The following is a 24,394-nucleotide window of genomic DNA, read 5'->3' as shown; positions in this document are numbered from 1 at the left end:
CCATAAGGTCATATGATGATTTCAGAGTCACCCCAGACCCAGAGGGCATTTTAATATTGTTGTAATATAAGCCACTTTATTATTGTGACTTGATTTCTCTGTTTTTCTTTTTCTTCTTCTAATTTTCTCATCTATTATGTAGACTTGTTAAGCAACAAAGATTACACATTTTCAGGAAATGGGCTAAAGCAACATCTTGATTCTCAGAGCTTTTTTTTTGTTGACACAAGATTCTCAGAGCTTATGTTTGTTGTAATACGAATGAACGAACAATATCGCTGTCCGGAAGTTTTATTGTTTCGAACGCAGTTTATGAAAAGCGCCATCTTTTTACTTTGGAAGATATACTTAAGTCCCAGTTAAAAATGGAATTCGACTTTCCGGTTTGAGATATTAACTTCATCTCGGGCTTATAATGAAGGCTCAACTATGATAAATTTTCTTTCCTAATATGTAGATTGTAGATTTTGTAACAGCTAAAAAAACACAACTTATTTACTGGAGCTTTTTTTTTTTTTGACAAAAACTTCTTTGTCAAACTAATGAATAAATGAGTAAGCAATCTTTGTTACTAGCTTCATTTTGACAAATGCTATAATACACAGAATCAGAAAATGTGACTTTAAGACGTACATATACATTGATTGATCGGTAAAGACTCATAAAAGGCCCAGAGAAGTCGCAGAGATGTGAAGCGTTTTTCATACCAAAACCACTGTATTTATATAGAAGAAAACCTATGTTCAAAAGCCTAGAAAGGTTCTCAATGTTTCAATTAACATCTTAACAATGGTAATTGCGTACCTTTGACAATGATCATCCCCTGAAAACACTATAAGCAAAGCAGCATCCTCGTATCTTACCTACAGAGAAGAGATACCAAACTGCACTAAAAAAAGCTTTACCACAAAGTAAGAACACACAACGACAAAGTAAAGCAAGAAGTATCACATAAGTTTTTATCTTTTTTTCTTAAAGATTACAGAGCCAAAACGTTGCCTCAGAACTAGCTGCAAACCAAAACAAGCGTAAGTCAGTAATGATCTTTCTTCTTCGTCTGGAACCCATAGACATTAGAGATATGATGAGCCAAGAGAGAAGATGTGTAAACTAAGAACAGTACATATAGTTTTGGCCACCAAATTTAAACATCTAAAGAAGAATTAAGAGATTAAAAGCATTTCCCTGCGTCGACCAGCTGTCTCTATCTCTTTCTCCCACCACGTTCCCTCATAGACAATGTCAGGATTTCTCCTGCTCCGACATTGTAATGTGCAAGCGACATGTTATCCTTCAAGAACCCAGCTTTTCCACTTAACTTCTGTTTATTTGCGGGAGTTTGTATCTCCCCTGCTATTTTCTCCTTCAGGCTTCCCACGTTTTCTGATAATGACTGCACTGTGATCTCAATGACTTTGGACCCATCATCGTTTGGCACAGAAACCCTGATTGTAGCCAAACCCTGAAAATGTATAAAACAGGTAAGATACAACTCATGGGGGGAAAAAGGATACGAAAATTACTCAAAGATTCTGAAAAAAACACATTACCGGATGCTGAGCAAGAAACTGGTCTTCTGGCACAAGGGCTGACTCATCGAACTTTTGTCTCTTTGGCTCAGGCTCCTCAGGAAGAGGTGGTGGTGCCTCTGCGGGTGGTGGGGGAGGAGGCATCCCAGACATAGGTGGTGGTTGCATCATCCCCATTGGATGCGGTGGAAGCTGACCATAAGGTCTAGGAACTTGCATATGCGGAAACTGAGATCCTGGTGGAGGGGGCACAGGCATACCAGACTGCATTTGTGGTGGTCGGTTCATCATCATCGAAGGGTGTCCAGGTGGCCCGGGCATCGAGAGCTGGTGTTGCTGATGCATTGGCTGCATCATTGGAACACCAAGTGGCCTCGGTGGACCAGGGTACTGAACAGTAGGAGGAGGACGAGGGAGGTTCAAGGCGAGATTAGGAGGTGGTGGCAATGGCCGGACTGTTGGGAAACCTGGTCGAGGAGGAGGAAGAGCAGCTGGACCAGGGAAGCTATTGGGATCTCCATAAACACCATCACCTTGCTCCTCTCCATTAGCGTTCTGAGTCAAGGCTTGGTTAGCTGTGCGACCGATACTTCCTGTGTGACCATCCCATATTACTTGCTTCGGCTGCTCATCTTTCTTCTTCTCAATCTCTGCTTTTACAGCATTTGAGACTTCTTCTTCAGTTGTTCCAAAGATATCAGGACGCAGGCGGGCCAACCCGACAATGTTTTTAGCAATCTCATCATCTTGTGCAAGTGTAGTCTCACGAATCTTAGCAAACATCCGATCCTTCTGCTCTTTGAACTTAGGATCAATAAGAGATATGCGCATGTGCTCAGACATCTCGTTAATGGGAATCAGCTCGCCAGTAATTGGTGATATAACAACTTTAGTTGGATCTCTCTCTGTCGGGATCCTGTCTTCTGGCCTCTTCCAGTTCTTAACAATTCTCATAGGTGCTTCTTCATCGTGTAGATTTTCAATCTTAACAATCTCTTCTAGGTTTGCTGCTCTCATTCCTTCTGCAACAAGCTTAACTTCTTCTTCGTCCATTTCCATTTCAACCTCCTTTCCAGGCTCAACGATTTCATCTTCTTCCATCGCTGATACTTTGCTCCTCCTTATAACCTCGTTAAGTGTCATAGGCGGTGGCAACTCTTCATCTTCCTCATCCGCAAAATCTATAGACTCAACAACGACAAAATCATGCCAATCAATCATAGCCATCTGCACTCGCTCCAGCTCTTTCTCATCCTCTTCTTTCTTCCTCTGCTGCTCCTGGGAACGATCCCATTCAAGACGATGCAAACAACGCTCAAGAACGGTAGTCAAATCAGCAGCACTCTTTCTCAGCTTTTCTTTCAAATCTTTAGGAGGCATCAACACTTCAGAATACGCATCAACCAGAGAAGTGAAAAAAGTGAACATGCTATGCGTTGGCTTCATAAACTGAAACTGAAGATTATTGCCCTCTCTATTCGTCAATCCCGTTAAAAACGTCTTCCCGTTCCGTGCCACGAACTGAGCAGTGAGCTTAATAATATCAAGCTCCTCACCTGTGATCCCTTCAGGAAGTCTAACTGTATACTTCTCAGGCTCCGGAGGTTCAAGAGGCTTAGGAGGAATCCTAAATTGAGCCTGAAGGTCGATCTGTCCATCACCTGCTTCAGACTCATCAGCAGCAGTAGCAGCTGCTGCAGCATCAAGCTGGGAATGATCTGTACCATCTGAATCATCAGTACCTTGAGCTCCGTCTTTATTCTGAGCACGGTATTCAGTGAGCTTATGCTGGTAATAGGCATGATAAGGATCTGCGCTCTTCAAAAAGTTGAACTTGGCATTACCTTCATTACTAGCTATAATCCTCTTTTCAAACTCCAACCCGTTTTTGGAAACAAACTGAGCCGTTTTCTCAACAATAGTTCTGATATCAGGAGGTGGATGAATGATTCCAATAGTCCTAGTGTGAGTCGCAACAGCCGCTGGAGCTTGGTTTAAGTTGTTTTGCTCTGCTTGCAACAACTCCCTCTCTTCGACTTCCTGATCTGTTAATTGCGAAGGAGGAAGTGTACCTAAGTTCCCATCTGCAGGAGGAGCCTCCAGTGGCAGTATCTCCATCGAACTGAACATTTTCTGCAACCAAAAAACCTTTTCAAAGTTCAGCATAACTTTTTCGACCTAACTATCAAATCTACTGAAGTAGAAGAAAAACAATTGAGTATTTCATTTCAATTGGAGAAGGTATATATATATACTGGGAAACTCAGATGCGAGAGAAAGAGATCGGACAAAAGTATATCGGCGACGCGGAGAAGTGCAGCTTAGGGTTTAGGAGAGAGATAAGAAACACCGTACCTCAGCTGCTGGAAAGGAACAGCCTCGCCGCGAGAACCGGTGCGACGTCGGGAAGAAGCGGAGCACGAACCAGTTCGAGATGTGAAGTTTACAAGACGATTTTGATGAAAGATTGATAGAACCAAACAGTAGAAGGGGAATCAAACCGAGCCCTAGGATTTATGAACGAAGCTCTGTATTCAGTTGTGGCTAATGGGCCTTTAATGGGCTTTAAATAATTCGCTCGATGATTGTTTAGAGACAGACGGGCATATAAAATGGTACAAGTTTGGAAGCTTTGAATCCGATTTTGTGTAAACCGTTTTGCTTCTATTGTGTTTTTTTGGCCGTCTCTGGTTGATTCAAACGCAAACTCATTTGCTTTTCTGAGATCGTTCCACTTTGGAAGAAAGTCCCAGAAATAAGTCTAAGAATATAGATGATTTGTTGCGTTACAATATATAATCATCTAAATTTTCATGACAAAGTGGTTTGCTAAACAGAGACCTCTAAGTAAAAAATTTCATATATATAGACCCTGATTGGTAACAGCTGTTATTCTTGGTTGTAGAGATTTTCACTGTAAAAACTTTAAAAACTTTAACTGTTAAAATTTGATTGTTTGTCAAAAACTTTTAAAACTGTAGCTATTTTTACACTTTTACACTGATGATGATGAAAAAAAATAAAAATTATTATTGAAATGGATCTTAAAAGAAAAAAAAAATGAGAATAATTAATTTTGTAAAAATATAATATGTAAAAAATATACATATGTTTTTGGAGAGGTTTTAAATATAAAGAGGAGAAAAAAAGAATGTTTTTAAAATTATTTAGGCTTTGAATGGAGAAAGCATGTAATGCAGAGCAGATCAAGTGGTTCAAGCAGACCAAGCAGAATAAAAGTATATCAAAAATTTGGCAGTTCAAATGCAGATCAAGGGTGAACAGCATAAAAAAGCTGTAGACCAGATCTGCATGTATTTCTCCTGCAATTACCACAAAAAGACAAAAAAAAATGAACTGCACACAGTTCATCTGCATTAATTTTTTTAAGCAAAAAATTTCTTGAATGGTAACTTAGTAATAGGAGAACTGCATTAAAGGGTGATCTGCTATTTTTCTGTCCTCTCATTCAAAGCCTTAGTTTTACAGCCTGAATTTGACGCTTTAAAATTTTTGAGAAAACAAGGAAGAATAAAAAAGAAGTGACTTTTAAAGCTTTAAAAAAATTAAAAAGCAATAAAAGTGTGATTGGCAAAAATATAGCTGTTAGTGCTTTAAATAATTTTAAAGTCTTAAAAGTCTGTTACCAATCAGGGCCATAATAAGACAACCAAGGCCCTGTTCTTTTACCAAACGCTGCGACAGCGACAAGATAGAAGAAAAACAATTTTGGGAGAGAGAAGAAAACACAGTAGTGAGAGAAAAACTGTCGCAGAAAAGGAACGGAGATGATGACGGAAGTGTCGCTACAAATTTCAGCGAATCATATGGTGTCGCCGTGACTCATTTTCTGCCTTCCGCGACTCAACTGAAACAATTATTTTTAAGCTCCGGTGTCGTTTAATTCATTTCTACTTTTCGTGAACGTCGTTTAACTCCGTCGCTGCCGCTGTCGCAGCGTTTAAGAAAAGAACAGGGCCCAAGTCTACAATCATAATGATGGTGTTATTAGTAATAAGCAATCTACAAGACTTATGCATCTAAATCATGGTGTTAAGACTAATGAGCAAGAATTCACAAAGCATAAGCATGACTCCTCAAATCCGTTCTAATTCAGCTGCAAGATATTGGAGAGGGGTTAATAATGGTTCCATATAACGCATCAACCAAATCAGTGAAAAAAGTTAACACTCTATGAGTTGGCTTCAAAAGTAAAACCGAGGATTGTCAACCTCTCTAGTTGTGATCAATCCCTTGAAGATCGATCTCCCATTAAGCGTCAGTGACTGCACTGTGACCTTGATAATATCAAGCACTCTCAGGATCGGATCCCTTCAAGAAGTCAAACTGTATACTTTTAGAGGAACCATATCAAAAACTTGATCTGAGCATCTTACAAACTTGATTTTTCTAGCATTATGGACATGACTATCTGTAATCCTTTTCTCATATTGTACTCTGAACTCGTGTTTGTAAACAAACTTAGCCGACACAAGAGTTCTGCTGTCTCGAGGTGGCGGTATCAGCGTAGAACAGAACATTTTCAATAACCAGAAGAGAACCTATGTTTAAATCCTAGAAGGTTCGCAATGTTTCAACTTTCAACTAACATCTTAACTATTCTAATTGTATGTGTACCCTGCGAGGCAGCGACAATGATCAGCCTGTGGGAAACAAGCAAAGCAGCATCCTCATTTGGTACCTACAGAGAAGAGAAAGTAAAATTTAATTAAAAAAGCTTAACAACATGAAGAACACTAAAAGCAAAGTATCAAATATGTTCTTTAAAGATTATAGAGCAAAACGTTGCCCCAAAACTAGCTGCAAATCCAAAAGAAACTTAAGTCAGTAATAGTAGAGATATGATGAGTACGAGAGACCAGTACATATACTTTTGGCAACCAATAGAAGACATCTATTAAAGAACAAGAATTAAGAGATTAAAAAGCATTTCCCTGTATCAACCAAACGGTCTCTATCTCTTTCTACCACCACGATCCCTCACAGACAATGTTAGGATCTCTCCTGCTCCGACATTGTAATGTGCAAGCGACATGTTGTCTTTTAAGAACCCAACTTTCCCACTTAACTTCTGTTTATTTGCAGGAGTTTGTATCTCCCCTGCTATTTTCATCTTCAAACTTCCCACGTTTTCGGATAACGACTGCACTGTGATCTCAATGACTTTGGACCCATCATCCTTTTTTGGCACAGAAACCCTGATAGTAGCCGAACCCTGAAAACATATAAAAAAGGTAAGATAACTCAGAGGAAAAAGAAATGGATTAAAAAATTACTGTAAGAGTCTGAAAAAAACACATTACCGGATGCTGAGCAAGAAACTGGTCTTCTGGAACAAGGACTGACTCCTCGAACTTTTGTCTCTTTGGCTCAGGCTCCTCAAGAAGATGTGGTGGTGTTTCTATGGGTGGTGGGGGAGCAAGCATCCCAGGCGTAGGTGGTGGCTGCATCATCCCCGTTGAATGTGGTGGAAGCTGACCATAAGGTCTAGGAATTTCCATACGAGGAAACTGAAATCCCGGTGGAGGGGGCACATGCATAGTAGACTGCATTTGTGGTGGTCGGTTCATCATCATCGAAGGGTGTCCAAGTGGCCCGGGCATCGAGAACTGGTGTTGCTGATGCATTGGCTGCATCATTGGAACAACAAGTGGCCTCGGTGCATCAGGGTACTGAACAGTAGGAGGAGGACGAGGGAGGTTCAAGGCAAAAGTATGAGGTGGTACTGGTAATGGCAAGACTGTTGGGACACCTGTTCGAGGAGGAGGAAGAGCAGCTGGACCAGGGAAGTTATAAGGATATCCATAAACACCATCAAGTTGCTCCTCTCCATTAGCGTTCTGAGTCAAGGCTTGGTTAGCTGTGCGACCGATACTTCCTGTGTGACCATCCCATATTACTTGCTTCGGCTGCTCATCTTTTTTCTTCTCAATCTCTGCTTTTACAGCATTTGAGACTTCTTCTTCGGTTGTTCCAAAGATATCAGGACGAAGGCGGGCCAACCCGACAATGTNGTTTTTAGCAATCTCATCATCTTGTGCAAGAGTGGTCTCACGAATCTTAGCAAACATCCGATCCTTCTGCTCTTTGAACTTAGGATCAATAAGAGAAATCCGCATGTGCTCAGACATCTCATTAATGGGAATCATCTCTCCAGTAATTGGTGATATAACAACTTTAGTTGGATCTCTCTCTGTCATGATCCTATCTTCTGGCCTCTTCCAGTTCTTAACAATCCTCATAGGTGCTTCTTCACCGTCTACATTTTCAATCTGCATAGAGCAACCATTCTCTTCCAGGTTCGCTGCTCTCACTCCTTCTGCAACAAGCTCAACCTCATCTTCATCCATTTCCATTTCTACCTCCTTTACAGACTCAACAACTTCATCTTTTTCCATTACTGATACTTTGCTCCTCCTTATAACCTCGTCAAGTATCATAGACGGTGGCAAATCTTCATCTTCCTCGTCCGCAAAATCTATCAACTCAACAACAGCAAAATGATGCCAATCGATCATAGCCATCTGAACTCTCTCCTTCTCTTTCTCTTCTTCTTCTTTCTTACTCTGTTTCTCCTGAGAACGATCCCATTCAAGACGATTCAAGCAACGCTCAAGAACAGTAGTCAAACTAGCAACAGTCTTTATCATCTTTTCTTTCAAATCTTTAGGAGGCATCAATAATTTAGAATACGCATCAACCAGAGAAGTGAAAAAAGTGAACATGCTATGCGTTGGCTTCATAAACTGAAACTGAACATTGTTCATCTCTCTACTCGTTAATCCCGTTAAAAACGACTTCCCGTTCCGTGCCACGAACTGAGCAGTGAGCTTAATAATATCAAGCTCCTTACTCGTGATCCCTTTAGGAAGTTGCACCGTATACTTCTGAGTCTCAGGAGCTTCCAAAGGCTTACTAGAAGGAACCCTAAATCGAGCCTGCAGGTCAGGTTTAGACTCATCAGCATCTACAGCATCAAGTTCAGGATCTTTAGTAGTAGTATCATCAAAATCAGTAAACTGAACTCCGTCTTGATTCAGAGCAGAGTACTCAGTGATCTTGTGCCTGTAAAAGTCATGATAAGGGTCATCGCTTTTCAGAAAGTTGAAATGAGGATTATTCGCCTTCTCGGCTTTAACCTTGTTTTCAAAAACCAAACCGTATTTGGCAACAAACTGAGCTGTTTTCTCAACGATTTGTTTTATGTCTGGAGGTGGATGAATGATCCCGATAGGTTTTGTGTGAGTAGAAACAGCCGCGGGAGCTCGATTTGAATTGTTTTGCTCTGTTTGCGTCATCTCTTTCTCTTCCTCCGTTAATTGCGACGGAGGAAGTGGACCTAGATTACCGTCAACAGGAGGAGCCTCTAGTGGAAGTATCTTCGTCATCTTCCTGCAACTAGCAAAAATTGAAAACAATAGGTATCAGATTCTGATGAAACTGGAAACTAATCAAATCTTCTAAAATTGATTGATTAAGCGGAAATTAAAAAGTCGTTAAAGACATGAGTAGCGATAGGGGAAAATAGAATAATCGGTGATGTGGAGAACTATTACGATTAGGATACAGATTAAAAGAAAAAAGCATATCGTGTACCTTTTGCCGCTAAGGAAGAGCACCACCGCAAAATAAATCACTTCGTCGTGGAGAAGAAGAAGAATAAGCGAAGGACGGAGGAAAAAGACTATTCAGGTTTTATATAGGTTTTCAAGTTATGGGCTTTTTTAACTTGGGCTTACAATTGTGGTCCATAGTTAATTGTTAGACCGACTTAATCACATGAAAGGCTTCATTATTACTGCTTTTTTTTTTGATCATCTGATTACTATTGAAATTAGAGAAATAAGAGTTACATATTACATGGGTTGACAAACTAGCTTCTCCAAAAAACAAAACCTGACCATCTGCCATAATTAGCCTAAACTTCCTTAGCCTTGTACCAGTTTTGGTAACCTGGTCTATACAAAAGAATGGTTAAAACCTACAACCATTTGAGTCATACAACCTCCCCTGAAAGCTATAAAGAGGATCGAACTCTCTCATCCTCAAAAACTGCTTGCATCCATAAAGGATAATCTGACGCCACATAGGATTGGAGGCGACACTCGCTTGTTACACTATGAGCAATGAGATGAGCTCCTCTATTAGCTTTTGGGTTCTCGGTCACCAACGACCACTGCTCAAAAAACCTAAATAACCGAGTCAATTCCCCTGATTCATAAGCAAAAGAGGGCCACGCTTTTGGCCTCGAAACGCACCGGACTAGGGATCCATCTTCCATAGCTAGTAAAACCTTAAGACATCTGTGAGTGATCAAACTTTCCACCGCCCATCGTGTAGCTAGAAAGCTTGCCTGGTCTTTATTTGGAACATTAGTAAAGGCTCTACGGCTATGTAGGATCACCAAGCCTTTATCATCCCTTAAAACCCAAGATGCTCCACCTAGTTTATTTCTTTTTGACCAAGACACACCTATATTACATTTGAGCCAAGAAGTAGGCGGAGCTTTCCACTCGTCATTGTGTCTTGCTGAATTTGGTCATGGACCACTCCTTGCTAGATCCCTAGAGTTTTCTCCTCTGGCTTCGACAAACTTGTCTTCGCCATTGGGATCCTTTTGCTGAGCCACGCACCATTCATCTACATCGTCTCTAACTTTCTGCACTGATTGGATAGGAGAGAAACTTTTGCCTTCAAAGAAAAAGCTATTACGATTTTTCCATATCCGCCAAATGATCCAGGGGAAACTTTTCCTTAGGAGAGCAGGCCACAGTCTGTTGCCTCTATTGACCAACAAATGTTGTAAGTTAGAGTATACTGATCCTTTGTCAAAACCAAACTCCGGCGAGGGATAGTCCGATAAAGCCCAAATCTGCCTAGCTCCACTGCATTCAAAGAGTACATAATTTATTGTTTCCCCCTCCTGTCCACAAACATGGCATCTCTCATCAAGTCTCAAACCCCTCTGGTTCAGTTTAGACAGAACAGGTAAAGCACCACTTAAAACTTTCCACAGAAAGACTTTAAGTTTTGGATCTGTTTGTAGCTTCCACACCTGTGCTTTCAAAATATTGATTGATGGCTGGATATCTGCTTCTCTATAGCGATCTTGGTTGTTAATTTGGCCTGCCAACCAAACTGCTGACTTCACCGTGAAATCGCCACTCTTATTAAAACGCCATACCAGAAAGTCCTCTCTATCCACCACCGGTTTATGTTTTTGAATTCGCTCAATATCGATTGGCAGGAAATGAAATTCAAGCTTCTGAGGATCCCAATCTCTTGTTTGAAAATCAATCAAATCCCGCACTCTGAGATTTAAATCGATCAAGGAGTTTTTTATCCATGGGGGTCTCATATTTTCATCTTCCACCCACGGATCCATCCAGACCTGTAAAGACTCCCCATTCCCCACTCGAGTGCGCAAACCTTTTTTGAGCAAATCTCTCCCATATAAGATGCTTCTCCATCCATAAGAAGGCCTCCGTCCTAGACCTGCTTCCAAGAAGGATGAATTTGGGTAATATCTTGACCTGAGAACCTTTGCAAAAAGACTATCAGGAAACTGGATTAGTCTCTAAGCCTGCTTGGCTAACAGGGCTTGGTTGAAGAGGCTTCATTATTACTGCATGAATATAAATATTTACTATTTTTATTGTGATGTGATTACATACCATAAATTTACTCTCTCTCTCTTTTTATTTGTTGTTAAAGGCAAATTACTTTTAAGGATCTATATTTATTCATCTGGAAATACAATAAGAAAATTATGTAAGTTTATAGGTTAAGTCTTTGGCTTTTTAATTCAGTATATTAGCTTCAATTAAATTTTAATAGACATTTTGTTTTCAAATTAGGTTTCAGAAAATTTGGAAATATTTTTTACAAGTTAAAGATACACATTTATTGAATTTTACAGGTTTGAGATTGTAATTCAACTATTTAATTTTTAAAAAATTACTGAATTTTAACAAATATTCCAAAATTTTCTGTTCTTACAAGATATATATATTATAGAAAATATTGAGGAAATATTATTAAGATTCAAAATAATATTGTTTATTCAACATTGTTTAATTAAAACCATGGTCTACCGACATGGACCCAACCCACCAAGGTTAAAAGCATCCATGGTCTTGGTCCCTTTTGGAGAGGAAAAATATAATGGTAAAGACTAAAGAGTAAAGACAGATAAATTAGTGCTTAATATTCCATTTAATTTGAAGAAATCTAGAGAAAACAAAAAAGAAAGAGAGAGCATTAACAATTTGTCAAGTATTATTACGCAATCCACGTCAGTAAACCACCTGGAATGTGTTAAAAGATTTCCCACATGCTAAACACTTATATGAGCATTACGAGTTGTACTGACTAGAGAGTACGAGCGGGTGCTTGCTTTTCTAATTTTGCCTTCCCTTGCAGAAAATGCCGACAAACGTAACATTACATAAACATGACGCCATGTATCTGAGATCTGACTGTGGGCAAACTGATATATATATTTAGATTTGATCCATTTACTATGTAATTTTTGTTTGGTATGAATGACTATCTAATAGTTTTGGTTCAAGTGAAAACATATGGAATTTTAAAAGTAAACTCTAGTTTAGTTTGTTCACTATGAATACATAAAAAAATAATGTTTATATTCATCCATCATTCCCATATTATTTCATTACGAAATTTACAAAGAAGGGGAGATGCTTCATGCATTTTTGTTGATTGTTTTTTTTTTCTTTTCTTTTCGTTCCTTGTTGTACTTACTGTGTTTGGTATTGATAACCTATAATCATCAAGATTTTGAACATATAGGTAAGAAAGAAAGTACAATGATTTTGTTGCGTAACATCATATAACCTTTTGTGTGTACTTGCTTTTCTACAAATTTCTTTTCTTTTACTTTAATATCTTTATTTATAATTCTTCTTCACGCTTCGTTTATTTATTTGGTGTCTACTGAATATTTGTTTTATTAAAGAACAAAAGAGTTTGCTAGGGGAAAAGAGGTAAAGAACAAAAAGCACGAACATGCAAAAAAAGAAAAGAAAAACATATAACGATAATTTAAAAGAAAAAACAAAGAGAAATATTTTTTGGTTTTCTTAAGTTTTTTTCGTTTAGTAAGTTTCTAAGACTGATATAGTATAACTATAACCTTGATTCTTTATGAAAATGTTTCTAAATACTTTTGTAAGAAGAATTAGAAAAGGAAAGAAAAAAAAAAATATATATATATATATATGCATATACATATATATATAAATCTTTCTCACTATATATACAACAATACAGTATGTTGAAACATGACAACCAATGATTAATGTATTTTCACATCTCCATAGTACAGATTATAACGACCCCGCCTAGTTACCAATATTACATATATCATCCCTTAGTTCTTATGATAGTAATTGTGCCCCTCCCTAGTGTTTGTATCTTCGTGAAAGCAACCACGGCTTTGCCTGATAGACCCGGTCCATCTGCAGAGACACACGGACGGCACGCATAGTCTCCAACCGGATGTCGAACCGGCCGAGCCGATGGCATTAGAATCCTCTTGTTGATGTCATTTAGGGTTACGTCTTCTTCTCGACCACCTGGTTTCACCACTCCAAATGGATACACCACCCTCTTCTTCTCGTCATTTTCGTTCTTCTCTGTAATGCACAAGTGTGTAAGTAAGTGTTTATATGGACCCGAGTGTTAAGAAAGTAAATATGATACAACTTGTTCTTTTTCCCACTATCAACCCAAAGGAAACTAGGGTTATACTTGCTAAGATACACTTCACATGTGATTAGAAACAAAAGCTTTGATATCAAATATTCTTAAACGCAAACGAAAAATATCCCATTCACTACTTTGGAAGAAAATACAGAATGCTTACTTGGCGTGGTCGAGGATGGTTCGAAAGAGTTCTTTGAAAAATCTGATGATTTTTCTCCTGAACATATATTGATCGAAGAATTTGGAGATTCAACTGTTCAATTATAAGAAAAAATTTGTTAAATGAGGATTTATTCGTCAAGATTATTCACTTTATTAAAAAATATATATATTCAGTTATTACTACTCCTATATTATTTTAATAATAAAAAAATATTTATGTACAATAACAAATATGGGTGATAATAATAAAGAAGTAGGTCTACCTGCAAACTGACTACTCGTGCAACTATAATTCTCAGACAGGCCCCAATTATTCTGCATTATTATATACCACGATTAACCAACTCAGTTTCATACTAAAAACAAAAAGAAATAGCGAATAATGTAAATGACTGATGAGAAAAAACAGAGTTGTAATTATATAAAAACCTGAGAATGGTCTAAATCGTTATTTGGTTTGTCCTCGGCGCCGTTGAACGAGAGACGTCTCCGTTTGCTTCTCCCACTGAACTCGACGAGTGCGTCTTCAAGGTATCCGGTGGAAACGTCCCCGATATCCATCTCCGGCGAACATAATATATGCTCCGGCGATTCATCAATGAGCCCCCATGCATCTATACAAGTACATTGCATGACCAAATTCCTTCCATTAATACTTGTTTGTGTATATTTTAAATGAAAATTTCTTGAATTACTAGCAAAAAAAAGAAGAATAGTTTTTACCAAAAACCAAAAAAGAATTCATGTATAGTTTTGATTGCACGAATATTACCAACAAGCTCAACAAATATTAACATTGTTATACATAAAAGATCAGTAATATATATGTGGTTGTCTATACCCAGATTGAAGTTTTGGTTGAAGAGTGATCCAAGGTTATGGAGATCCCAAGAGGGGAGAGAGTAGGAAAGCTCACTCATTTTTTTTATTTTTTTGTAATGATTTGTGGATTTGACTATGAATGTGTTGAATTAAGGGGAGACCATGTGGCTACCTATTTATCTTGGTGGGTTGTGAGTAAAAAGTTAAAATAAATTTAAATCATCCAAATAAAGCATGAAAATGAAAAAAGAGAAAAGAGAAAAATAACTAAAGAAGTGAAGAAATTTGGAAGGAGAAAACTTAGTACTCAATACAGTCAACTGTAAAGAAAAGATAAAGAGATCATAATGGGTAGATAGTGTGTGTCCATCAGGATTTATTTCATACAAAGTAATATAAATATTAATGGGTTATTTGTGAGATGGTGATCAAATGTTCATTTTTTAACCGCATTTCTTACAAGAATTCAAAAATTTTAAATATGATTTTGTTACTCCCCCATTACAATAAGTTATGTTAAGCAAACGAATCTCCCCCATTACAAGAATTAATCTTATATCCACAATTGGAGCTATGTAATAATGTTAATAGTTTTACAACATGTCTAAGAAAATGTGCATATTTACTAGAGAAAGGTAGTTGAGTGCAGAAGTATTTACATAGAGTGTGAATACGTTTCTTACAATTATTCGGGTACCACGTGACAAGCTTTGTCAATATTATATAAATAATGATAAGGTGGTGTACAAAAGACAAACTATATGTCTATGGAAAATAAATTGATATTGACCAAAGTGTAAAACAGAAATGGAACAAATGTAAACTAAGTTTTGAAATCTGAGTGGGGTTAGGTAAATGGGGGACTGAATAATGGCTAAAGGCGATGAAAATATCATCATGATGTCTATGTTCTTATGCTGATCATGCATGTTACTCATGGAAGAGAGAGAAAATGGTGGATGTGCATGCTATATCACCTGATTGACTCGCGTTATGTGTTGGTACAACAAATAGACGATAATTTTTATTTATTTTGTGGTTTGTACATGTACTAAATGAATGATAAAATCATCAATAATCATATATGTGATGAGTTTCTAACGAGTAAGCTGCTTATCGCCAATTATAATATATTTCCCAATCTCCACTTTGAGTTAACTAGTGAATGTATATATAACTTTACACAACTAACCAAATTAATAGTGTACAGAGACGAAATATACGTACACACTTGAAACATGATTAAAACAAAACGGGTTTAAGTTTGTTTAACAAGCATAAGAAAGTATAAGCAAAAAAAAAAAGTCGATCAAATCAGTTACCAATAATAATTTAGTTATGGTTTCACATTTCACTAATGTAATTTAGTTACCAATAACATTAGTGAAATGTGAAACTTCGTTGCAGTAATCCTACATTCAACCATATTCTGCTTACAAAACCAAAAGTTTCTACATAGAATCATTTTGTCTTGATAAATGTTTACAATGTAAATTAAGAAACATGTAATAAATACATCGAAGGAGATGTACGACTACGAAGGTAAGCTGGTTTATCAAAGTCATGCATGTTAACGAAAAAAAAGTTCAAAGTTAAGAGAAATTCAAAATTTGCAGCTTTATCTCCGTAATGTATAATATTCTTCAAAGCAAATTTTTGCTTTCTGATTTGGTGAACAACCTGTTCTTCTATTATTAGGTACTTTTTTCCTTAGATTTATATAACTTTCAATTCTTCCCCTTCGTGGGGTCATGTCATATCCTATCACGTTTACTCCATCATTACCTACCTTTCATTTCAATTTTTGTTATATTATTTGTCATTTGTGTACCATGTATTTCTATCGATGAGAATATAGGACACAACACAATCATAGTTACTAATTAAGTCGACTTCTGCCAAAAAAATTACTAAGTCAACTAAAAACTTGATGATAAATTGAGAAACATTAGTCTATTGGGAATGTTTTCAGTTTATCTAGATTAAACTTGTAATCCAATATGATCACTTCTATATCTAGATTAAACTTGAAAATTACTTGGCATTTGTAGTTTACCCTATATTCTCTATATGACTTATTAATGCGACAAAAGATATATATAGAATGCTTTTTCTCTCGATTGCAATGCATATAGCCGGCATACGAATTTTCAGTGGGGACGAATGTATGCATGCCGGCGGGACCCAAATGGAAAAATTAGAAAGATTGCAAGCCGTATCATTTGTGGGGTCTTCTTCTTTAAAATTCGGGTTTGAATGGTCCAACACTTGTACACACATATTGAGCGAGGCCTTCTACAAATTACTACAATATACAACTGGTCAAATTTGATGATTGCAAATTCGCAACTTACATGGTTTTCTTGACAATTAACTGTGATGATACCTTTTCAGTTTACAACTATGTTTTTTGGTTACAAGATTTTCATATTCTGCATGACTACCAATTAGGTGTAGGCTAACCACATAAGTTGATCAACCTTCGTCTCTTTCACATAGTGCTTTTATTTGAACTAAGCAGTGAATGAAATATAAATGGTTAAGTTTCTAAAACTATAACTACAAACCACCCATTTCCTTTTCATACGTACTTAAGTATGTAGCACTGGAAACATTACCAATACGAAATCCAATATTTAGTATTAGATACAATTTCGAAATTTCAAACGGTATGATTGATCATTGATCCATGATATATAATCCTCTTTTATGGGTCCGAGTAGATTTAAAAAAAAAATATATATTTGTTGTTAGAGAATCTTGAGATTATATATATCAATTATATATTTGGTTAAGCAGAAACCATTTAGTGGTAGTGGGGGTAGATTTTAGCCAAGTAGTTTTTGTTTTTTTTTTTTTTTGATAGAGTATACGTGACACGTCGAAGTTCGAACAAAGTCACAAACAAAATAGTAATAATTAGTTGAAACAATATTTTGTCAGAATCTCATTCTACGTTCCAGAAACTTAAGACTGCGATACAAAACGTACTACGCTAGTTGTGATAAAAAAAACAAAACACTCAAACGAAAAATCAGACTGCTATCAATTGATTGATACCTCTATAAAATTTATACAGTAGTATTATTCAAAAACAGATTAGGAAACTTTTGTGTTTACCAAAGCTGTGCTATATCTAATTTGTCTTTGCATGGTTTTTTTGTTCGGTTGTACATTGGACGGTTCGCGATCGCCGATGGGTAATTATAGTGAATCAAACGGTGATGATTGAAAGCTCAGGTTTGGCCTCAGTCGAAGATTTTGTCTGTTGCTATAATAACTTGGACCCATTCGATTTGTTTGCCTTTTGAAACTCTACCTGGGCCATTGTTAAAAAAAGTCAAGGGCTACACTTAAAAACATAAACACAACTGCTTAAATTTTCAAAAGAATCCATTAGAAAGTGTTGTCACGGACCGTTCTTCTGTATAGTTCTCGACTTGTCTCCGTTGTTCTCCTAAGAAGACCAAACCGGATCACATGGTTAAGTCTGGCCATTTATGTAAATCCAATTTTATTAAAACAAACCGGATTCTGATTTTATTAAATCGAACCGGATTTGGGTTCCATTCATTCCTTTCAGGATCAGTCGTGGGGATTGAGTATCATCGAAAAACCCTCAGGCTCAAAGCGCCGGCGTTCACACTCTCTATCACTAGCCAAATCCGATTTCGTTTTCTGGGTTGAGATTGAGAAATGCAGAGATCATCGTTGCGGTTACTAGCTAAGCCTCTCTTGGAGAGCAGGCGAGGGTTTTGCACGAGCTCTGATAAGATCGTAGCTTCGGTGCTTTTTGAGAGATTGCGTGTTGTCATACCCAAACCGGATCCTGCTGTTTACGCTTTCCAGGAGTTCAAGTAAATCCCTCTCCTTGCTTGCTTGCTTCTCTTCTGTTTTGCTTTGGCTTTGGAATGATGAGTAATCGAGAGCAAAACGTGGTCGAACTCGAATTATATGTGGTGGAATCAGATATGATTGAGTCATTGAGCAGTGAAAAGTTTTGATTTTTACAGTATGGTTTACCTGATTTTGATTACTGGAAACATTTGGTCTTGATTTGGTTGATCTGTTGCAGATTCAATTGGCAACAGCAGTTTCGTCGTAGATACCCAGATGAGTTCTTGGACATTGCTAAGAACAGGTAGAAGTTTTTGCTTTTTGTCTTTTTTGACATCATGATGTCTCCAAGCTTATCATCTGCTCAACGGCTTCTTGTTCATTTAACTTTGGGTCATCTTCGTTATGAATATAGCTAGGAATTGTAAGATCGGCGTTTTTCTTTATAGCTCTGTGAGTTACATGTGCTTAGTTATGGAGTAACCTGAGCAGGACTACCTTGGCTGTAGTGAAAGTTTAGAACTGTTGTATGCTCGTAGATGTATAGTGAAGGTTCTGTGACTATTTTCTTGCTTAGTTTAAAGTTGTTCCAACTGTAGTGAAAGTTCTGTTACTTTTCCATGAAACTTTAATTGTCTTTGGTTTGATGCGTGAACACAGAGCCAAGGGTGAATACCAAATGGACTACGTACCTGCTCCTAGAATTACAGAGGCTGACAAGAAAAATGATAGGAAGTAAGTTGTTCGCACCTCTTAAAGTTTCTTGCGGTGTTGTATTGAAGATTGATAATTACTTTTGGAACAATGCTGCTATTATATAGGTCATTATATAGAGCTCTAGACAAAAAGTTGTATCTTCTCATCTTCGGCAAGCCATTTGGAGCTACTAGTGACAAACCTGTCTGGCATTTCCCTGAGAAAGTCTATGATTCTGAGCCAACTCTTCGCAAGGTGATTGTTTGATGCTGATGCCTCTATTTTTTTTTTTTTTCCATAACACCATGAGAAATCTTTCCTCTGCTTATCGTTATTATGTGAATTCGGTATTTGCAGTGCGCGGAATCCGCTTTGAAGTCAGTCTTAGGAGACCTCACTCACACATACTTTGTAGGAAATGCTCCAATGGCTCACATGGCTATACAACCTACAGAAGAAACACCTGATTTGCCATCTTACAAGGTAATAACCAAGAACAAAGCTTTAGAGATTTTATCGAATAAGTCTCATCTTGAAGTTAATGGGGTTTTTCTGTTTTTGGTTCTTTTTCTTTTTGATGTTGTGTAGAGGTTCTTCTTCAAATGCAGTGTAGTAGCAGCATCAAAATACAACATAAGCAACTGCGAGGATTTTGTGTGGGTAACCAAAGACGAGCTTTTGGAATTCTTTCCTGAGCAAGCTGAATTCTTCAACAAGATGATCATTAGCTGAGTCACTCTCACACCATAAAAAATCCTTTTTGAATCCTTTCTTCTTCATCCCAAGTGATCTTTATGGTTTTAAGAGAGTTAAATCTTAAACAAGATGTTGTGAATAACCAGCCAGACCAAACCATGTCTCTGGTTTTTTTAGTCACAAGGAATTTTTTATTGACTGTTTGGTCTGAACTCTGAAGTAGTAATGTACTTTTTACACATACATATCTTGAGAAGAAGTTACATTAGTTGTTTCGTCAACGGTCAACGACACATCTCCTCTTCAATGGATCTTCGTAAGCCCACTGGGCCGACAAACCCAGATCATTATCTATTTTTCCGGTTCAGGTTTTTTATTTTGGTTCGATACTGTCAAAAGAAGCAAATTCAATAAGCCCTAGCAGGTTTTTTGTTGCTGTCTATGTCACTGCTCTTCCTCAGAAGAGCTAAGCCGTTATTTGTATCTTGTGCACGTTCTCATCACCACCCTAGCTTCTTATCTCCGGCGTTTACGAATCAGCTACTGCGTTCGTTTCACGGTTCCAGAATCATGGTACGCTTGTATTCCGATTGTCTTACACCGTCGTTGATTATCACCGGATTTAGATTTCTGAGAATTGAATGTTTGTTTTGTTAATTCGCAGTCCGAATCAGAGAAGAAGATCCTTACAGAGGAGGAGCTTGAGCGGAAGAAGAAGAAGGAAGAGAAGGTTTGACTTCTGTTGTTTTTTCTCGTAGAGCTTGATTTTAACAATTAGAATCTCATAGACGATTGTGGTTGAGATTGTTGTTCAATCAAGGGTGTGTGTAGAGTGATTCGATAGTAATACAATTAGCTGTGGTGAGTAATGTTTTCATATAGAAATGCCTAATTGGAAAATGGATTGGTGAGAGTGGTAGACAGATGATAGAAATGCCTAAGTTATTTTTAAGATAGAAGAGTTAGAGAAGCCCGAAGAAGTGTTTTACATTTATACTTTAATAGTTTGAGTAGACTTTCCACAAATTCTTATCATCATGGTTTATGGCTTTATGCTTCTTTTGGTACTTTTGAATGCAATGCCTTACGTTTCATTTGTTTTTCCTGTTGTGAGAGTTAGTAGTTAGGTGAATATTATTTTGGTTTTTGCTTTTGATTTCATTATATCGTGTTGGACTTCAGTTATTATTTATTTTCAGTGTAATATCAACTTTAAAAGTAATCTGTTAAGAATTTTTTTTGTAGAATAAAGAAAAGGAGTTGAAGAAGCAAAAAGCTTTGGAGAAAGCGAAGCTGGCAGAACTGAAGGTAATCTCTGAGGAACCCCAGTTATGCATTTCGGGTTCCTGCTGCATATTAATGTATAACGTGCGAGTCACATCCTTAACTATCCCTGTACTAGAAAAATTTATCATGGTCTGCTTCTCTCGTGTAGGCAAAACAGGCCAAAGATGGAACCAATGTCCCTAAAAAGAGTGCAAAGAAGAGTTCCAAACGGGATGCGTCAGAAGAGAATCCTGAGGATTTTGTGGACCCTGTAACTCCTCTTGGTGAGAGGAAAAAGCTTTCTTCACAGATGGCCAAACAATACAGTCCTGCTGCCGTAGAGAAATCGTAAGTGTGTAGAGCTTTTTCTTTGATAGTAATTCGAGCGTGTTCAATCAAACACTTAACTTCCTTTATTTAATGTTGTGTTATTCTGTAATTATTGGGTCAGATGGTATGCTTGGTGGGAAAAATCTGACCTTTTTAAGGCGGATAATAAGAGTTCCAAGCCATCCTTTGTTATGGTAAAGCCTTATACAGTTCTTAAATTCATTCGTTCTGGATTCAACTTTCTTTTTTATTGTCTTCTCGAATAATTTATTTGTCAACCAGATTCAGTTGAGACGAATTTTGAGCTTCTAAAATTATTAGTACTGTTTTTAATTACAGTTTCTATAATCCTTTGATTGATTTTGCAGGTTCTTCCTCCTCCAAATGTGACTGGAGCCTTGCATATTGGCCATGCATTAACAACTGCAATTGAGGTTTCATTAGCACATTGTTTGGTGCTGTTATTTTGTCTACTGTTCCTCCCGATGATCAGCGACTAAAAATTTGCTGATGCAGGATACAATTATTCGTTGGAAGAGAATGTCTGGGTATAATGCTTTGTGGGTACCCGGGGTTGACCATGCTGGTATAGCTACACAGGTTTGTCCCTATCTCATGTCTGATATTAAAATAATTTGCCGCCTAGAGCGAATCCCCTTTTGGCTGCATGCATGTAATTTTCTTTTTACATTGTATCATATTCTTTGCTTGAGTGTTCATTCTAGGTTGTGGTTGAGAAGAATATCATGCGTGAAAGAGGAATGAATAGGCATGACGTTGGCCGTGAAGAGTTCATTAAGGAAGTAAGTTGAAAATAAATATATGCTAATTAATCATTTTACTTTTTTCATTGTTGAAAAATTCTCCTTTGTTGCTTGTGATTGTGGAAAAGGTGTGGAAGTGGAAGAACCAGTCCGGCGGTACAATTCTAAACCAACTACGCTGCCTAGGAGCTTCTCTCGATTGGTCTCGTGAGGTAAAAATTCAGTGATCTGACCTTTCTCAGACATATGCTATAGAAAATTGGCTATATTCAACTTAGTTCGCTGGTAGATGACCTTAGATGTATATGAGCTTTTTATCTTCACTTGTGTCCCTGGGCTCTCCCTCCATCTTACTGATATGTTTCTGCCTGTAAAATGTAGTGTTTTACGCTGGATGAGCAAAGATCAAAAGCTGTCAATGAGGCCTTTGTACGGTTATATAAGGAAGGGCTTATCTATAGGTATGTTTAAGTCTGACGTTGTTATTTAATGCAAGCTATCGAACTACTGTTGTAAAGGATACATGGAAACAGGAATATTGTACTCATTTACGTTTTTCAGTTACCTTGTTAAAAGAAGCACATTTAACTGAACTGAAGGCATACCATGACTTGTGCAGGGATATTCGGCTTGTTAATTGGGATTGTGTTTTGAGGACAGCCATATCTGATGTTGAGGTAAGTCAGCAGCAACTGTGAGACTATGATTACTGGACGGCATCCTCTTTATGCAGAGTGTCTAATATCTGTAGGTTGAGTATATCGACATCAAAGAAAGAACACTACTAAAAGTTCCTGGCTATGAGAAGCCAGTTGAGTTCGGTCTTCTTACTTCGTTTGCTTACCCTCTGGAGGGAGGCTTGGGCGAGGTTGTTGTTGCCACTACCAGGGTGGAAACGATGCTTGGGGATACTGCTATTGCTGTTCATCCTGATGATGCAAGATACAAGCATCTTCATGGGAAATTTGCTGTGCACCCATTTAATGGACGGAAGTTACCAATTATCTGTGATGGAATACTTGTTGATCCAAATTTTGGTACTGGTTGTGTTAAGGTACACAGGCTCTCTCTTATATATTTGAATTCTATGTTTCTGCCGCTTTTAGTAATTTTCCTTGTGTGAAAGTTAGTTTATTCGTCTCTTGTAGATTACTCCTGCCCATGACCCCAATGATTGTGAGGTTGGAAAGCGCCACAAGCTGGAATTTATAAACATATTCACTGATGATGGAAAAATCAACACAAATGGCGGGTCTGACTTCACAGGGATGCCACGCTTTGCAGCTCGTGAGGCAGTTGTTGAAGCTCTGCAGAAGCATGTAATTCTGTTACTCTTCATATAACTTGCAAAAAGACATTATTATCGATTGTTGGTTTGAGAAGATATTACAACTTGGTTGTTTCTTGTAAGTGTCTTGTGAACTTAACTATTTTGTCTAAACATTACTCAGGGGCTGTACAGAGGTGCCAAAAACAATGAAATGAGGCTTGGACTTTGCTCAAGAACCAGTGATGTTATCGAACCTATGATAAAGCCTCAGTGGTATGTTAATTGCAGCATGATTGGAAAGGAGGCTCTTGATGTTGCCATCACTGATGAAAACAAGAAGCTCGAGTTCATACCAAAGCAGTACACAGCAGAATGGAGAAGGTTTCTTTCATTTACCCCATCTATTATCATTCTTATTGCACCATTGTATGGATAAGCTGTGATAGCTGTTTAAGATGTCACTACACCATCTATTAACAATCACAACCTTACAGATGGTTAGAGAACATCCGTGACTGGTGTATTTCGAGACAGCTTTGGTGGGGGCACAGAATACCAGCATGGTATGCCACTCTAGAGGGAGATCAGCTCAAGGAAGTTGGTGCGTACAATGACCATTGGGTTGTTGCTAGAACCGAAGAAGAAGCTCGAAAAGAGGCTACTCAGAAATTTGCTGGGAAGAAGTTTGAACTCACTCAAGATCCTGATGTACTTGATACATGGTTTTCTTCTGGGCTCGCTCCATTATCTTTTCTGGGATGGCCAGATGAATCTGACGACTTCAAAGCCTTCTATCCAACTTCCGTTCTTGAAACTGGACATGATATTCTCTTTTTTTGGGTTGCTCGTATGGTTATGATGGGAATGAAATTAGGTAGTGAGGTTCCATTCAGCAAGGTACGTATGAACTTTAGTCAAACAAAGATCCTCCTTCCTTTTAGCCGCAAGTATTACTTTGTGACCGGTACTTATATGCAAAAACATTTCTTGTCGTTGCTATAGGTTTATTTGCATCCTATGATACGTGATGCTCATGGGCGTAAGATGTCGAAATCTCTTGGAAACGTCATTGATCCGCTTGAAGTAATAAACGGAGTAACTCTTGAAGGTCTGCATAAGAGATTAGAAGAAGGTAACTTGGATCCAAGAGAGCTGGTTGTTGCCAAAGAAGGACAAGTGAAGGACTTTCCAAATGGTATCCCTGAATGTGGCACTGACGCTCTTCGGTTTGCGCTTGTCTCTTACACTGCTCAGGTACTATTTATTGCCAAATC

At 37.8% G+C, this 24,394-nt stretch overlaps 5 protein-coding genes across 6 annotated transcripts in view; 2 read left to right on the top strand and 3 right to left on the bottom strand.

Moving 5' to 3' along the window:
* On the bottom strand, nucleotides 934-4,033 carry LOC104755762 (probable splicing factor 3A subunit 1). Of its 2 annotated transcripts, none has more exons than XM_010478224.2 (3): nucleotides 3,885-4,033; nucleotides 1,551-3,662; nucleotides 934-1,462 (listed from the first exon to the last, which is right to left on the bottom strand). In XM_010478224.2, exons 2-3 carry the CDS (start codon nucleotides 3,657-3,659, stop codon nucleotides 1,205-1,207), a joined length of 2,367 nt encoding a protein of 788 aa, XP_010476526.1. In that variant the 5' UTR covers nucleotides 3,660-3,662; nucleotides 3,885-4,033; the 3' UTR covers nucleotides 934-1,204. The 2 variants fall into 2 exon arrangements, with proteins under 2 accessions (XP_010476526.1, XP_010476527.1); XM_010478225.2 differs by having other exon boundaries at nucleotides 1,551-3,677; nucleotides 3,885-4,025.
* LOC104759226 (probable splicing factor 3A subunit 1) lies at nucleotides 6,451-9,188 on the bottom strand. The gene is made up of 3 exons (XM_010482177.2): nucleotides 9,147-9,188; nucleotides 6,854-8,942; nucleotides 6,451-6,765 (listed from the first exon to the last, which is right to left on the bottom strand). The coding sequence occupies exons 2-3, from the start codon at nucleotides 8,936-8,938 to the stop codon at nucleotides 6,505-6,507; spliced, it is 2,346 nt and encodes a 781-aa protein (XP_010480479.1). The 5' UTR covers nucleotides 8,939-8,942; nucleotides 9,147-9,188; the 3' UTR covers nucleotides 6,451-6,504.
* LOC104755761 lies at nucleotides 12,845-14,425 on the bottom strand. The gene is made up of 5 exons (XM_010478223.2): nucleotides 14,281-14,425; nucleotides 13,869-14,053; nucleotides 13,703-13,754; nucleotides 13,438-13,530; nucleotides 12,845-13,207 (listed from the first exon to the last, which is right to left on the bottom strand). Exons 1-5 carry the CDS (start codon nucleotides 14,357-14,359, stop codon nucleotides 12,936-12,938), a joined length of 681 nt encoding a protein of 226 aa, XP_010476525.1. The 5' UTR covers nucleotides 14,360-14,425; the 3' UTR covers nucleotides 12,845-12,935.
* Nucleotides 17,829-19,758, top strand: LOC104755760 (39S ribosomal protein L46, mitochondrial). Its single transcript, XM_010478222.2, has 6 exons — nucleotides 17,829-18,118; nucleotides 18,337-18,402; nucleotides 18,759-18,833; nucleotides 18,920-19,049; nucleotides 19,152-19,277; nucleotides 19,383-19,758. Exons 1-6 carry the CDS (start codon nucleotides 17,958-17,960, stop codon nucleotides 19,524-19,526), a joined length of 702 nt encoding a protein of 233 aa, XP_010476524.1. The 5' UTR covers nucleotides 17,829-17,957; the 3' UTR covers nucleotides 19,527-19,758.
* The window catches only part of LOC104759225 (valine--tRNA ligase, mitochondrial 1-like), a 9,150-nt gene continuing 4,649 nt past the window's right edge, over nucleotides 19,894-24,394 (top strand). The window contains exons 1-16 of the mRNA XM_019238859.1: nucleotides 19,894-20,063; nucleotides 20,155-20,220; nucleotides 20,736-20,798; nucleotides 20,926-21,104; nucleotides 21,208-21,280; nucleotides 21,455-21,520; nucleotides 21,603-21,686; nucleotides 21,812-21,889; nucleotides 21,979-22,062; nucleotides 22,232-22,311; nucleotides 22,470-22,527; nucleotides 22,602-22,904; nucleotides 22,999-23,169; nucleotides 23,302-23,501; nucleotides 23,615-24,017; nucleotides 24,123-24,374. Of these exons, the coding sequence (XP_019094404.1) occupies nucleotides 19,932-20,063; nucleotides 20,155-20,220; nucleotides 20,736-20,798; nucleotides 20,926-21,104; nucleotides 21,208-21,280; nucleotides 21,455-21,520; nucleotides 21,603-21,686; nucleotides 21,812-21,889; nucleotides 21,979-22,062; nucleotides 22,232-22,311; nucleotides 22,470-22,527; nucleotides 22,602-22,904; nucleotides 22,999-23,169; nucleotides 23,302-23,501; nucleotides 23,615-24,017; nucleotides 24,123-24,374 (2,292 nt within the window). The 5' untranslated portion in view covers nucleotides 19,894-19,931. The remainder of the gene's footprint in view (nucleotides 20,064-20,154; nucleotides 20,221-20,735; nucleotides 20,799-20,925; nucleotides 21,105-21,207; nucleotides 21,281-21,454; nucleotides 21,521-21,602; nucleotides 21,687-21,811; nucleotides 21,890-21,978; nucleotides 22,063-22,231; nucleotides 22,312-22,469; nucleotides 22,528-22,601; nucleotides 22,905-22,998; nucleotides 23,170-23,301; nucleotides 23,502-23,614; nucleotides 24,018-24,122; nucleotides 24,375-24,394) is intronic.

The sequence above is a fragment of the Camelina sativa genome, chromosome 17 (assembly GCF_000633955.1).
Source record: "Camelina sativa cultivar DH55 chromosome 17, Cs, whole genome shotgun sequence".
In the NCBI taxonomy this organism is placed as follows: domain Eukaryota; kingdom Viridiplantae; phylum Streptophyta; class Magnoliopsida; order Brassicales; family Brassicaceae; genus Camelina; species Camelina sativa.
This window is presented reverse-complemented; position numbering and strand designations above follow the sequence as displayed.